This window comes from Coregonus clupeaformis, chromosome 17, assembly GCF_020615455.1.
Source record: "Coregonus clupeaformis isolate EN_2021a chromosome 17, ASM2061545v1, whole genome shotgun sequence".
Lineage (NCBI taxonomy): Eukaryota > Metazoa > Chordata > Actinopteri > Salmoniformes > Salmonidae > Coregonus > Coregonus clupeaformis.
Window position 1 is genome coordinate 45,764,283 of NC_059208.1, and position 16,645 is coordinate 45,780,927.

Here is a 16,645-nt window from a genome sequence, read left to right on the forward strand (position 1 = left end):
CCGTATCTAACTGCTGAGTATCCATAGAGACTGTTGCTATGTCGGAGAGAAATCTAAATTCATTAGGAACAAATATAATTAGCCATCGAGTAGTCGTATCATCATCATCAATATCAACACCATCATCATCATCTTCATGATACCCACATCTCAGAGTGTTGAGACCTGTTGGACTAAAATATGTAAGCTTGAGAGCTCTCTCTCTTCCTCACCCCCCACCCCCTTCACTGTCTCTCTAGTGTCTAAAGTGCTGTTTTCACACACTTGAGAAGGACTTTTTTACAGCTTCTTTCTGCAAGTAGCTAATTAGTCCAAGACTGTTAACAATAATTATACCTTTCATTCTCTCTCTCTCTTTCTCTCTTTCTCTTTCTCTTTCTTTCCCTCTGTCTAGTTAAATAGCCAAGAGGGAGAGTGGGTGAGTGAAGCAGAGAAGGAAATGAGAGATTAAAAGGGAGTAAGAAAGAGAAAGAGAGAGCGAGAAAACCTCTGGCAGTTCTATGCAAACGTTCGTTACCCACCACTAACCCACAAAGCCACAATGAGACAGGTGCGTTATAACAGGTGCACACACGCACACACACACACACACACACACACACACACACACACACACACACACACACACAGGTGCAGAGTATTCAAAGGATGTCCTAACAAACCAAGTTCAGTAGAGTACATTAATATGTAGCATACTGTAAATTGTATTAGGCTGCTCTGCTCTCTTCACCAAAAGCTTCAACAATTGTACACTTACAGTAAACACCTCACAGTACAGATACACTAGAGAGCTATAGCTGATGTACCAGCTGAGTCGCGCACGCACGCACGCACGCGCACGCACCCCCACACACACACACACAAACAAACAGCTGTCGTCTTTCTAATAGGCTTTATATAATAGGTGGGTCTATTTCTGACAGTGTGCCATGGGGAGATGAGGCCGACACCCAGTCTCCATCACTGCACGCCGTGCCAACCATACCGCCTAAACCTAGACTAGCAGGTGACAACTAGGCTACTGTGTATCACAGTGTGTGTGAGATAGATATATACATGGATAGATACATGGGAAAGAGAGAGAGAAAGAGAGAGAGAGAGAGAGAGAGAGAGAGAGAGAGAGAGAGAGAGAGAGAGAGAGAGAGAGAGAGAGAATTTCGTGCGCGTGCCTTGCAGTGGAAGTGCAGGAGAGCTGGTGTGCGTGTGTTGGAGATACAGCGAGTGGGTGGAGAGAGAGGCAGCTCGTGCACTGTGCCGGTGTCTCTGACAGATAGAAAAGCGATAGGCGCTTAGGGGAAACCAACAGTGACTCGCTCAAAAAGACACATCTAAAAAGAGCGGACCCCCGAGCGTCTGAGGCGGGACGGACACGGACACGGCTGAGGCGGATTTGACACGGACACGGCGCTCGAGGAGCTCCCGGTTAACGAATCATCTCCCGCGAGGTAAAATAAACACACACTCACACCGTTTACTGAAGTTGATGTTGTTACTGTGTACTATTCTGATCCTGTGATGATGATGTTGTTGTTGTTGTTGTTTATGTCGCTGTGCTATCGAGTTGTTCTGTGTCTTCGCCTTCGGGTTGTTACAGTTTTTATAGATAAGCCTATAGCCATAGGTTAGTCATAGGTTAGTCATCCCCCGGCCAAAAGGCTTTATCTATTTTCATACTGAGCGCTGACAGACAAGTCCACATGGTCAGTCAGATATTGTTGCTAAATGTATGATACATGTCCACAAACACCAGATACCGGTTTTGCTTTGTCCTTGACAATTCATTTATTTGGACAAGTTTTGCTGAATGGGCCCTGTACGCAGGCTACCTTCTCGGTTTACCGGAGGAATAATTAGGTCAAACGGCAACTGAAGTACGTGGTGAACTGGCAGTGACGGTGTGTGCTCCGGTCCTCCCAGAGAGAGAGAGAGAGAAAAAAAGAAAAAGAGAGTGAGAGGGGGAAGTAGGGAGAGAGCGAAAGAGAGAGGTAGAGAGAGGAAGATGAAGAAAGGAAGACAGAGAGGGAGCGAGTTAGAGGAGGGGGGGAGTAAGGAGAGAGAGGTTTAGTTGACAGCCCAATGAAGGCTGTGAGCAGGAGGTCTTTAGGGGTAAAAATATAATGTGTCTTAGTTCAGCCAGGGCACAGGAATGCCACACACAAACACCCCGATTAGTAGCTTGACTGGCCACTATGGTTATATCATCTCAGTGGGTCAAATGGATTCTACAGAGAAATATGATACATACACACACACATACAGTGCATTAGGAAAGTATTCAGACCCCTTGACTTTGTCCACATTTTGTTAAGTTACAGCCTTAATCTAAAATGGATTAAATACCTTTTTTCCCTCATCAATCTACACTCAATACCCCATAATGGCAAAGCGAAAACAGGTTTTTTGAAATGTTTGTAAATGTATTACAAATAAAAAACAGAAATACCTTACTTACATAAGTGTTCAGACCCTTTACAATGAGACTCGAAATTGAGCTCAGGTGCATCCTGATTCCTTTGATCATCCTTGAGATGTTTCTACAACTTGATTGGAGCCCACCTGTGGTAAATTCAATTGATTGGACATAATTTGGAAAGGCACACACCTGACTATATAAGGTCCCACAGTTGACAGTGCATGTCAGAGCAAAGACCAAGCCATGAGGTCGAAGGAATTGTCCGTAGAGCTCCGAGACAGGATTGTGTTGAGGCACAGATCTGGGGAAGGGTACCAAAAAATGTCTGCAGCATTGATGGTCTTCAAGAACACAGTGGCCTCCATCATTCTTAAATGGAAGAAGTTTGAAACCACCAAGACTTATGAAACCAAGATTGAACTCTTTGGCCTGAATGCCAAGCGTCACGTCTGGAGGAAACCTGGCAACATCCCTACAGTGAAGCAAGGTGGTGGCAGGATCATGCTGTGGGGATGTTTTTCAGCGGCAGGGACTGGGAGACTAGTCAGGATCGAGGGAAAGATGGACGGAGCAAAGCACAGAGAGATCCTTGATGAAAACCTGCTCCAGAGCGCTCAGGACCTCAGACTGGGGCGAAGGTTCACCTTCCAACAGGACTATGACCCTAAACACACAGCCAAGACAACGCAGGAGTGGCTTCGGGACAAGACTTTGAATGTCTTTGAGTGGCCCAGCCAGAGCCCGAACTTGAACCCGATCGAACATCTCTGGAGAGACCTGAAAATAGCTGTGCAGCGACGCTCCCCATCCAACCTGACAGAGCTTGAGAGGATCTGCAGAGAAGAAGGGGAGAAACTCGAGGTTGTAATCGCTGCCAAAGGTGCTTCAACAAAGTACTGAGTAAAGGGTCTGAATACTTATGTAAATGTGATATTTCCATTTTTTATTTCTATTACATTTGCAAAAAATTCTAAACACCTGTTTTTTCTTTGTCATTATGGGGTATTGTGTGTACATTGATGAGGGAAAAAAACAATTTAATCCATTTTAGAATATGGCTGTAACCTAACAAAATGTGGAAGAAGTCAAGGGGCCTGAATACTTTCCGAATGCACTGTACGTACACGTTTGGCCCCCAGTCTACCATGACTCTTGTTGACCAGTGGTTAGCCCACTGCAGGTACTAAGTGTTGTTGTTGTTGTGAGTAAGGTTCCAGTCTCGGGTTGGCCATACAGGTCGAAAACAACGTTATACAGATATTTATATTTTTTTCCCCCCTGAACTATACTGAACAAAAATATAAATGCAACATGTAAAGTGTTGGTTCCATGTTTCATGAGCTGAAATAAAATATCCCAGAAATGTTCCATATGCACAAAAAGCTTATTTCTCTCAAATGTTATGAACAAATTTGTTTACATCCCTGTTAGTGAGCATTTCTCCTTTGCCACGATAATCCATCCCCCTTACAGGTGTGGCATATCAAGAAGCTGATTATAAAGCATGATCATTACACAGATCATTATTGCTGGGAACAATAACAGGCCACTCTGAAATGTGCAGTTTTGCCACACAACACAATGCCACAGATGTCTCAAGTTTTGCGGGAGCATGCAATTGGCATGCTGACTGCAGGAATGTCCACCAGAGCTGTTGCCAGAGAATTTAATATTCATTTCTCTACAATAAGCCGCCTCCAACGTCGTTTTAGAGAATTTGGCAGTATGTCCAACCAGCCTCACAACCGCCGACCACATGTAACCACGCCAGCCCAGGACCTCCACATCCGGCTTCTTCACCTGCGGGATCGTCTGAGACCAGCAACCCGGACAGCTGATGAAACTGAGGAGTATTTCTGTCTGTAATTAAGCCCTTTTGTGGGGAAAAACTCATTCTGATTGTCTGGGCCTGGCTCCCCAGTGGGCTGCGCCCCTGCCCAGTCATGTGAAATCCATAGATTAGGGCCTAATTTATTTATTTCAATTGACTGATTTCCTTATATGAACTGTAAGTCAGTAAAATTGTTGAAATTGTTGCATGTTGCATTTATATTTTTGTTCAGTATAGTGTAGTAGGCTACTCGATATGGGTGCAAAACCACTATTTTCTGCAGGTGAAGAACTGGTTACTAACCGTCTCTCTCCTCGGCCACAGGGGCAGTTGGATCAGCAGATTAATGATGGTGCACCGGCCTAAATACACACAGACACACACACTAAGTTCCCTGCGTCCCGCCTCCATCTGTCACACTCCAACAAGCGTGTCACAGTTTCTGCAGTGTTCAGCTAAAACGCTCCTCTCTCCTCCTTAAAACCTCCCATAAAGCTCTGTTACCACGGTGATCAGTTCAACCCAGCAGCCATATGCTCCACTCTCCTCTTCCTGCTGATTCTACACTTTCCCTACCCTCTTTTCCATCCCTCTCTGAGCCTTCTCTCTGATCTCTCTCTCTTTTCATCACCCCATCTCTCTGTCTGTCTCTCACTCAGTTCTTCACTGCTTCTCCCCATCTCTCTCCCTCCCTCTCACCCTCCTTCCCTCTCTCTCTCATCTCTCCCTCATCTCTCTCTGTCTCACCCATCTCTCTCTGTTCGTCCCCTAAATCTCTTCACCCCTCTTTCTGGATCTATGTAATCCACTTTCTTTGTAGCCATGGTTGTGTCCCAAATGGCACCCTATTCCATATGCAGTGCACTACTTTGGACCAGACACTACATAGGGAAAAGGGTCAATTAGAAACGCAGGCCATGTCTGCCCAATCTATCTATTATACTAATTGCTTTAGACATAACATTAGTAATCATAACTCCAATAGGGTGGTGTTCCATAAATAAGTGTCCCCTATGACACTGTGGTGTTACAGGAATAAGTGTTCCTGTCCAAGGGGTTGGAGCGCTGGCCGGAATGTGGTTTTTCCCATCAGTGGGATCAGGAGCTCAGCTCGGAATTCTGGGAATATTGCTGCCGGCAGATCGGATGATGCCTCCCACAGCTGCTGTTACTAAGAAAAGCCTAAGAACACACACGTTACGCATACACTCTCACTGCGCACACACACATTTACTATGTACACACACACTCATGTACACACCCTTAGACCCAACCAGGCAGCCATGGGGTGTGTTGTAAAGGGGGAAAGAGGTCAGACAGAGGCAGCATAAGTAATAGCTGTTATATGGGATCTGCAAGTGACATTAAGTAGGTGTGTGTGTGTGTTTGAATCAGTAACTGACGTGTGTGTTTTGTAATTTTCAGAGAGGATGTCTGAAGCAATCGTCCCAGAATCCTCAGGGCTAAGGTCATGTGACGAGTTATGCTCCTCCCCTCCGCCATCCTCACCCCCCCTTGCCACAGAGGAGGAGTGTCACCATGACAACAGAAAGGTGGAGCAGCAGGTAAGACTTGCGACTGAATGAGGTGTTATTATAGATCAGATAGGTGACATGACTGGTGGTCCCCGAGGATGTGGTTGAGGAATGCCATGTGATGTCACTGTGTGATGATTTGTCACTTTTTGTCCCACAGAAACCAGTCAGTAACCAGGGGCAACCAGCCAGGAAGAGAACCAAGGTATGCTCTGTTTCTGTCACACACCTACACTACGTAGAGCCCTAGATATCACTGTTGTGTATGTATATGTGTCAGACTTGGTCAAATACACTTGATTTAGCCCCGGGTGGGCAGGGTTTGCACTTCTGGGGCTATTTCATTGGTTAATGTTGTTGCTTGTTTCAGGCCAAAGGCAGGTTGGTGAGGAGCATGGCTGTGTGTGATGAGTCATCCCCACCCTCCCCTGCTGACACCACCCAGGACAGCCAGGTAACACACAACACACACGTACACACACAAACACTCATAAGACACACACACAAAACACGCACGCACAACACACACACAGACACAAAACACACATACAACACACACACACAAAACACGCACACACAGCACACACACATACAACACACACACATACAACACACACACACATCATGTAATGTTTGATGTTTTAGAGCTCTGTTGAAGTCACCATGCTGCCAGGTTGCCATGACAATGAGGAGGAAGAGCAGAGCAAAGAACCAAACGTGCCCACGTTAATAATCTCAGACACCAGTCAGGAATACACAGACTCTACTGGGATTGACCTGCACCAGTTTATCATCACCACCCTGAACAGCAACCCCAGGTACAGAAAACTCCTGTGTGTGTGTGTGTGTGTGTGTGTGTGTGTGTGTGAAACTGCTTGGCTGGCAATGATGTCATGATGATGTCATGGTAATAATATGATGTCATGGTGATGTCATCTTTCAGGGACAGGATGATGCTGTTGAAACTGGAGCAGGAGATGATCGACTTCATCACAGACAACGGGTATGTGTGTGTGTGTGTGTGTGTGTGGCCATTCTTTTTTAAATGCAAATATTATTTGTCTAAGCAAGACTGTCATCCCCTCCCTCATTATTCTCTCCCCCCTCTCTCTCTCTTTCTCTCTCTCTCCCTCTCTCTCCCCCTCCCTCTCTCAGTCCCTATAAGAAATTCCCTCACATGTCTTCCTACCATCGTATGTTGGTCCACCGGGTAGCAGCCTACTTTGGCATGGAACACAATGTGGACCAGACTGGCAAATCTGTCATCATCAACAGCACCAGTAACACACGCATGTACGTAGCTCTCTCTTCTATGTGGTATATCAGTACGCTTGCAACAACAGGATTGTGGGTTCGATTCCCGCTGGGGCCACCCATACAATAACGTGTGTACTCACTACTGTAAGTCGCTTTGGACATAAAAGTGTCTGCTAAAGGACATATATTATTGTTGTTGTATTATTCTATATTTCTGTATGTGTGTGTAGACCAGAGCAGAGGTTTATGGACTATGTCCAGGAGGAGAGAGGAGAGGAGAGTCAGTGGAGAACCATACTGAAGAGAGACAACGCAGAAGACAACCAGGTAGCTCTCTCTCTCTCTCTGTCTGTTTTCTTAGTAGTATATACAGTGAGGGAAAAAAGTATTTGATCCCTTGCTGATTTTGTACATTTGCCCACTGACAAAGACATGATCAGTCTATCATTTTAATGGTAGGTTTATTTGAACAGTGAGAGACAGAATAACAACAAAAAAATCCAGAAAAACGCATGTCAAAAATGTTATAAATTGATTTGCATTTTAATGAGGGAAATAAGTATTTGACCCCTCTGCAAAACATGACTTAGTACTTGGTGGCAAAACCCTTGTTGGCAATCACAGAGGTCAGACGTTTCTTGTAGTTGGCCACCAGGTTTGCACACATCTCAGGAAGGATTTTGTCCCACTCCTCTTTGCAGATCTTCTCCAAGTCATTAAGGTTTCGAGGCTGACGTTTAGCAACTCAAACCTTCAGCTCCCTCCACAGATTTTCTATGGGATTAAGGTCTGGAGACTGGCTAGGCCACTCCAGGACCTTCATGTGCATCTTCTTGAGCCACTCCTTTGTTGCCTTGGCCGTGTGTTTTGGGTCATTGTCATGCTGGAATACCCATCCACGACCCATTTCCAATGCCCTGGCTGAGGGAAGGAGGTTCTCACCCAAGATTTGATGGTACATGGCCCCGTCCATCGTCCCTTTGATGCGGTGAAGTTGTCCTGTCCCCTTAGCAGAAAAACACCCCCAAAGCATAATGTTTCCACCTCCATGTTTGACGGTGGGGATTGTGTTCTTGGGGTCACAGGCAGCATTCCTCCTCCTCCAAACACGGCGAGTTGAGTTGATGCCAAAGAGCTCGATTCTGGTCTCATCTGAGCTAAAGGGTAGAGCTGCCGCTTTCAAGGAGCGGGACTCTAACCCGGACGCTTATAATAAATCCCGCTATGCCCTCCGACGAACCATCAAACAGGCAAAGAGTCAATACAGGACTAAGATTGAATCGTACTACACTGGCTCTGACGCTCGTCGGATGTGGCAGGGCTTGAAAACTATTACAGACTACAAAGGGAAGCACAGCCGCGAGCTGCCCAGTGACACAAGACTTCCAGACGAGCTAAATCACTTCTATGCTCGCTTCGAGGCAAGCAACACTGAAGCATGCATGAGAGCACCAGCTGTTCTGGATGACTATGTGATCACGCTCTCCGTAGCCGATGTGAGTAAGACTTTTAAACAGGTCAACATTCACAAGGCCGCAGGGCCAGATGGATTACCAGGACGTGTACTCCGAGCATGTGCTGACCAACTGGCAAGTGTCTTCACTGACATTTTCAACATGTCCCTGACTGAGTCTGTAATACCAACATGTTTCAAGCAGACCACCATAGTCCCCGTGCCCAAGAACTCTAAGATAACCTGCCTAAATGACTACCGACCCGTAGCACTGACGTCTGTAGCCATGAAGTGCTTTGAAAGGCTGGTCATGGCTCACATCAACAGCATTATCCCAGAAACCCTAGACCCACTCCAATTTGCATACCGCCCCAACAGATCCACAGATGATGCAATCTCTATTGCACTCCACACAGCCCTTTCCCACCTGGACAAGAGGAACACCTACGTGAGAATGCTATTCATTGACTACAGCTCAGCATTCAACACCATAGTGCCCTCAAAGCTCATCACTAAGCTAAGGATCCTGGGACTAAACACCTCCCTCTGCAACTGGATCCTGGACTTCCTGACGGGCCGCCCCCAGGTGGTAAGGGTAGGTAACAACACATCTGCCACACTGATCCTCAACACGGGGGGCCCCTCAGGGGTGCGTGCTCAGTCCCCTCCTGTACTCCCTGTTCACCCATGACTGCATGGCCAGGCACGACTCCAACACCATCATTAAGTTTGCCGACGACACAACAGTGGTAGGCCTGATCACCGACAACGATGAGACAGCCTATAGGGAGGTCAGAGACCTGGCCGTGTGGTGCCAGGATAACAACCTCTCCCTCAACGTGACCAAGACAAAGGAGATGATTGTGGACTACAGGGGAAAAAAAGAGGACTGAGCACGCCCCCATTCTCATCGACAGGGCTGTAGTGGAACAGGTTGAGAGCTTCAAGTTCCTTGGTGTCCACATCACCAATGAACTATCATGGTCCAAACACACCAAGACAGTCGTGAAGAGGGCACAACAAAGCCTATTCCCCCTCAGGAGACTGAAAAGATTTGGCATGGGTCCTCAGATCCTCAAACAATTCTACAGCTGCACCATCGAGAGCATCCTGACTGGTTGCATCACCGCCTGGTATGGCAACTGCTTGGCCTCCGACCGCAAGGCACTACAGAGGGTAGTGCGTACGGCCCAGTACATCACTGGGGCCAAGCTTCCTGCCATCCAGGACCTCTATACCAGGCGGTGTCAGAGGAAGGCCCTCAAAATTGTCAAAGACTCCAGCCACCCTAGTCATAGACTGTTCTCTCTGCTACCGCACGGCAAGCGGTACCGGAGTGCCAAGTCTAGGTCCAAAAGACTTCTCAACAGCTTCTACCCCCAAGCCATAAGACTCCTGAACAGGTAATCATGGCTACCCGGACTATTTGCACTGCCCCCCCACCCCATCCTTTTACGCTGCTGCTACTCTGTTAATTATTTATGCATAGTCACTTTAACTCTACCCACATGTACATATTACTTCAACTACCTCAACTAGCCGGTGCCCCCCGCACATTGACTCTGCACCGGTACCCCCCTGTATATATAGCCTCCCTACTGTTATTTTATTTTACTTCTGCTCTTTTTTTCTCAACACTTTTTTTGTTGTTGTTTTATTTTTACTTTTTTGTTAAAAATAAATGCACTGTTGGTTAAGGGCTGTAAGTAAGCATTTCACTGTAATGTCTGCACCTGTTGTATTCGGCGCATGTGGCCAATAAAATTTGATTTGATTTGATCTGACCACAACACTTTCCCCCAGTTCTCCTCTGAATCATTCAGATGTTAATTGGCAAACTTCAGACAGCCCTGTATATGTGCTTTCTTGAGCAGTGGGACCTTGCGGGCGCTGCAGGATTTCAGTCCTTCACGGCGTAGTGTGTTACCAATTGTTTTCTTGGTGACTATGGTCCCAGCTGCCTTGAGATCATTGACAAGATCCTCCCGTGTAGTTCTGGGCTGATTCCTCACCGTTCTCATGATCATTGCAACTCCACGAGGTGAGATCTTGCATGGCGCCCCAGGCCGAGGGAGATTTACAGTTATTTTGTGTTTCTTCCATTTGCGAATAATCGCACCAACTGTTGTCACCTTCTCACCAAGCTGCTTGGCGATGGTCTTGTAGCCCATTCCAGCCTTGTGTAGGTCTACAATCTTGTCCCTGACATCCTTGGAGAGCTCTTTGGTCTTGGCCATGGTGGAGAGTTTGGAATCTGATTGACTGGTTGCTTCTGTGGACAGGTGTCTTTTATACAGGTAACAAGCTGAGATTAGGAGCACTCCCTTTAAGAGTGTGCTCCTAATCTCAGCTCGTTACCCGTATAAAAGACACCTGGGAGCCAGAAATCTTTCTGATTGAGAGGGGGTCAAATACTTATTTCCCTCATTAAAATGCAAATCAATTTATAAAATTTTTGACATGCGTTTTTCTGGATTTTTGTTTTGTTATTCTGTCTCTCACTGTTCAAATAAACCTACCATTAAAATTATAGACTGATCATTTCTTTATCACTGGGCAAACGTACAAAATCAGCAGGGGATCAAATACTTTTTTCCCTCACTGTAAGTACTATATAAGCTTGCATATTTGGATAGCTTTTAGAAGTCCTTGTCAGAGTTCCTGATTTTGAGATGTTGTGTTCTGATCCTGCCCCCACCAGGCAAGGCTTCACCCACTACGCGAGGAGAGGAGGAGCAAATCAATGGAGGAGAGAGAGGAGGAGTACCAGAGAGCTAGAGAAAGGATCTTCAACCAGGAGGTACACACACACACAAACACATACACACACACTCTCTCTCTCATCTCTTATCCTTTCTTCTGTCTTCCACAGCCTGCCTGTCCCCAGGAGACCAGGTAACATTGTTTTTATGTTTGACGTAAAACAAAGTTGGGTTAACATTTTTTTATTTTCTCCAATGGACGGTTGTAATAACATTGTGATTAATAACTGATTACTGTGTGTGTGTTGTCTTTGCAGGTCTATAGAGGATGGTAGCCCCCATGCTGCGACCCAGAGAAGGCAGCTCTTTAGGTGAGTGTGGTGGCTGAGTGGTACTGAATCTTGACCGTACCAGTAGCGTTTAGCTGAACACACTACCGGGCCTTTAATGACCAGTTTACTAGTTTAAATCATTTGCTGGTGTGTGTGTGTCCTATAGGGGTACCAGGGGTAACTCGGGCTCAAGCCGACAGAGCAGCACGGAGACTGACTACAGTCGCTATAGTAACTGGAGCAGCACTGACTCAGGTCGCTATAGCAACGACCCCCGACCCTGGAGCAGCACAGACTCAGACTCTGCCTACCAGAGGCCAAACCCCGCCCCCAAGGCCCGAACAGCCAATCACAGCTGGGACGCACGAGGTAGAGAAGACAATCTAATTTAATTGAACTACGATCGTGATCCTTTACCATGTACTTTAATGTCTACCTTCTCTCTGTTTCTCCCTTCTCTCCTTTTCCCACCTTCTCTCTCCCTTTCCCACCTTCTCTCCTCCTCTCTCCCTTTCCCTCATCATCTGTCTTTCCCAGATGACCATGCCCCCACCACAGGCTCCAACTACCTCACGGTGCCCATTGAGAACGGGATTCCACCAGGAAGTATATTACTGAACCCACATACAGGTACACACACACATACACATGTATATGTGAAAGGGGAATTGGGAATCGGGAGTTTAACCTTGACCCCTGACCCCAGGCCAGCCCTTCCTAAACCCAGACGGAACCCCCGCCATCTACAACCCCCCCGACCCCCAGCAGCCAACAAGAAGCCAGCCTCAGCAGCAGGCCCCTCCGCCGCAGCAGCCAATGGCTGGCCACACCGTCCCCCAGGTACAACACTGATTGCACAGTAACCAAATAGAATTTGTATACAAATACAATAATCTACCTATTCATTAGTTATACTAAATGAATAAACAGTTCTGGCTACGCAATCGGATTGGCCAAATTGCGTTCCAGCCGTGTCGATAATAGCAATAAACAGAGCCCGTTTTTGTAATAGAAGACTCTGGCAATAACAACGCTTTCTCTCTCTCGCTCCCTTTCTCTCAGGTGGTTCAATATTCGTCCGTCTCTTACCCTCCCCAGCAGTTGCAATACTCTACGGTACTATGTGTGTTCGTGCATGTTTGTTTTTGTGGATATAACAGTGTATGCATGAACAGTATAAATCTAGTGTGTGTGTCTGTATGCGTGTCTGTGTTAACGTGCTCTCTGTGGTCCTCAGAGAGAGGACCTGTCGTCCCAGTTTGGTCACATGACTGTGAGCTGTCAGTCATTGGGGGAAGCTCCGCCTCTATATCCTCCCTTAGCCCCTCCCACACAGAGTTACGTCTATACCGCCCCTCCCCCTCCTCACAACCCCCCCAGCTACTGTCAATCCCCTCCAACTCAGGTAGGAATAACACAACACAATCATAATAGAATGGTAGCATAGAATGGTAGAATGATAGAATAGTCCCATGTGTTGACATGATGTTGAACTCTGTACTGTAGGTGCCTGTGTATTACTACTCTACTACTCAGTATCCTACCTCAGCACCCCAAAGACCTGCCACACCTACCCAGGCCATACAGCCTACAGGTACACAGCTGTGTGTGTGTGTGTGTGTGTGTGTGTGTGTGTGTGTGTGTGTGTGTGTGTGTGGCAGTAGGGAGGGGGGCCGTTACACTGTAAGAGATGTAGTCTAAGGTCTCACAGTGAACCGGTCTCTTTTCCTGCTGCTTCTACTCTACAGAGAGAGGGGGGGAGAGCGTGATCCTGAATTGCTGCTTGTCAGATATTACAGCGAATGATACAGCTTTGAATTAACTTTAAACAAACAAGCAATTGATTTATGTTTTATGAATAATCTGCTGGGTCTTTATATCTGTGTGTGTGTGTGTTGTGTAGGTTACTCTCCTGTCATAGCCAATCAGCAGCAGAGCTACCAGGGGATGATGGGTTTGCAGCCACCTCAGAGCCATGCCCAAAGATTGATGGGTTCTTATCCACCTGGCCCCTCTCATCCATGTGGTGTAACACAGGTAACTATGACAACCACAGTGTCATATACAGTGGGGGAAAAAAGTATTTAGTCAGCCACCAATTGTGCAAGTTCTCCCACTTAAAAAGATGAGAGAGGCCTGTAATTTTCATCATAGGTACACGTCAACTATGACAGACAAAATGAGAAAAAAAATCACTGATAATCTCCCTCGATCTGGGGCTCCACGCAAGATCTCACCCCGTGGGGTCAAAATGATCACAAGAACGGTGAGCAAAAATCCCAGAACCACACGGGGGGACCTAGTGAATGACCTGCAGAGAGCTGGGACCAAAGTAACAAAGCCTAACATCAGTAACACACTACGCCGCCAGGGACTCAAATCCTGCAGTGCTAGACGTGTCCCCCTGCTTAAGCCAGTACATGTCCAGGCCCGTCTGAAGTTTGCTAGAGTGCATTTGGATGATCCAGAAGAGGATTGGGAGAATGTCATATTGTCAGATGAAACCAAAATATAACTTTTTGGTAAAAACTCAACTCGTCGTGTTTGGAGGACAAAGAATGCTGAGTTGCATCCAAAGAACACATTTACATTTACATTTACGTCATTTAGCAGACACTCTTATCCAGAGCGAATTACAAATTGGTGCATTCACCCTATAGCCAGTGGGATAACCACTTTACAATTTTTTTTTTTTTTTTTTGGGGGTAGAAGGATTACTTTATCCTATCCCAGGTATTCCTTAAAGACACCATACCTACTGTGAAGCATGGGGGTGGAAACATCATGCTTTGGGGCTGTTTTTCTGCAAAGGGACCAGGACGACTGTTCCGTGTAAAGGAAAGAATGAATGGGGCCATGTATCGTGAGATTTTGAGTGAAAACCTCCTTCCATCAGCAAGGGCATTGAAGATGAAACGTGGCTGGATCTTTCAGCATGACAATGATCCCAAATACACCGCCCGGGCAACAAAGGAGTGGCTTCGTAAGAAGCATTTCAAGGTCCTGGAGTGGCCTAGCCAGTCTCCAGATCTCAACCCCATAGAAAATCTTTGGAGGGAGTTGAAAGTCCGTGTTGCCCAGCGACAGCCCCAAAACATCACTGCTCTAGAGGAGATCTGCATGGAGGAATGGGCCAAAATACCAGCAACAGTGTGTGAAAACCTTGTGAAGACTTACAGAAAACGTTTGACCTGTGTCATTGCCAACAAAGGGTATATAACAAAGTATTGAGAAACTTTTGTTATTGACCAAATACTTATTTTCCACCATAATTTGCAAATAAATTCATTAAAAATCCTACAATGTGATTTTCTGGAATTTTTTTTCTCATTTTGTCTGTCATAGTTGACGTGTACCTATGATGAAGATTACAGGCCTCTCTCATCTTTTTAAGTGGGAGAACTTGCACAATTGGTGGCTGACTAAATACTTTTTTTCCCCACTGTACACTCAGTGGCCATTTTATTAGGTACACCACCCTGTTCACGAAAATGGTTAGCTCCTACAGACAGTGAGTCACGTATGCATGGCTTGCTATATAAAGCAGGCAGACAGGCATCGAAGCATTCAGTTACCGTTTGATTGAACGTTACAATTGGCAAAACGAGTGGCCTAAGCGACTTTGAGTGTCGTATGATCGTTGGTGCCTGGCGCGCCGGTTCCAGTATCTCAGAAACGCCCGCCTCCTGGGCTTTTCACGCACGACAGTGTCTAGGGTTTACTGAGAATGGTGCGACAAACAAAAACATCCAGTCAGCAGTCCTGTGGGCGAAAAGAGCTCATTGATGAGAGGTCGAAGGAGAATGGCAAGAATTGTGCAAGCTAACAGGCGGGCCACAAATAGGCAAATAACGGCGCAGTCCAAAAGTGGTGTGCAGAATGGCATCTCGGAACGCACAACTCGTCGGTCCTTGTCACGGATGGGCTATTGCAGCAGACGACCACACCGGGTTCCACTCCTATCAAACAAGAAGACGCGTCTCCAGTGGGCACACGATCACACTAAACAATTGAGGACTGGAAAAACATTGCCTGGTTCGACGAATCCCGGTTCCTGTTGCGTCATGCTGATGGCGGAGTCAGGATTTGGTGTAATCAGCATGAGTCCATGGCCCCATCCTGCCAGGTGTCAAAATCACAGGCTGGTGTAATGGTGTGGGGAATGTAAAATGTATGCAGGCATGACTAAGTTGCTTTGGATAAAAGTGTCTGCTAAATGGCATATATTATACCAATTGAGCAACGTTTCCATGCCCTGAAGAATGAATTCAGGCTGTTCTGGAGGCAAAGGGAGGTCAGACCCGGTACTAGATGGTTGTACCTAATAAACTGGCCACTGACAGTAATTATTCAGTGTCGAATTAAATGTGCCTAGTGTTGTCAGGCTACTGATAAAATCTGTGCCTAAATTAAATCTCTCTCTTGCTCTTTCTCCCCCAGGGTGGTGTGGGGGTGTCGTACCCCCAGAGTGGTCTCATGTCGCTGGGTGAGGGAGGTTACTGCTGCATGGTGTCTCCAACCTGTCCCCCTGGTCCCATACCCCCTCCCCCTCTACACACCGGCTGCCATGCCTCCAGCTGTAGCAACATCAGCAGCCAGGGGTGGACGGGCAAATACTGACACACACACCCACCCACCCTAAACTTACATAAACCCCACACATATCCACACTTGACCTCCCTTCCCCCCCTACCTCTACTTGCACAACCCCACTGGACTGTGTTTAGATTGAGATGCAACCAGTGTTCAAACTGTTACACACACAGTATACCACAGGCAATGTATTGTGCCAAAGCTGTATCAGAGGTACTGTACTGATTTAAAAGCATAATTTATATACTCCAGTTGAGTTTTGTATGGATATGAAATGATTATATATGATGTATTGTAGTGTTTGAGCAGAATAAACTGATGTGGCTGATTTGACATGTCACCTTTCTAACCAGTCATCCTTCTCTTTCACACACACTAATTAGTATTTTATCTGATTTTCTAATGTACACACTGCTGCCATTGTTACTATTGATTGTACCACAATTATTAAACAGATATTTTTATATATTTTTTTTTACATTTGATAGATCCAGAGATATTCACAGAGAGCAATCTAGAAAAATAGTCT

The 16,645-nt window shown here is 46.3% G+C and overlaps 1 protein-coding gene across 2 annotated transcripts; it reads left to right on the forward strand.

Moving 5' to 3' along the window:
- Positions 1-955: 955 nt before the first annotated feature.
- On the forward strand, positions 956-16,465 carry arpp21 (cAMP-regulated phosphoprotein, 21). Of its 2 annotated transcripts, XM_041903459.2 has the most exons (19): positions 957-1,445; positions 5,670-5,809; positions 5,940-5,984; positions 6,150-6,233; positions 6,425-6,597; positions 6,723-6,782; positions 6,935-7,072; positions 7,267-7,363; positions 11,191-11,289; positions 11,362-11,384; positions 11,509-11,562; positions 11,690-11,892; positions 12,061-12,153; positions 12,230-12,363; positions 12,586-12,639; positions 12,761-12,928; positions 13,030-13,117; positions 13,427-13,560; positions 15,964-16,465. In XM_041903459.2, the coding sequence occupies exons 2-19, from the start codon at positions 5,675-5,677 to the stop codon at positions 16,141-16,143; spliced, it is 1,962 nt and encodes a 653-aa protein (XP_041759393.1). In that variant the 5' UTR covers positions 957-1,445; positions 5,670-5,674; the 3' UTR covers positions 16,144-16,465. The 2 variants fall into 2 exon arrangements, with proteins under 2 accessions (XP_041759392.1, XP_041759393.1); XM_041903458.2 differs by having other exon boundaries at positions 956-1,445; positions 11,191-11,384.
- The last annotated feature ends 180 nt before the right edge of the window (positions 16,466-16,645 follow it).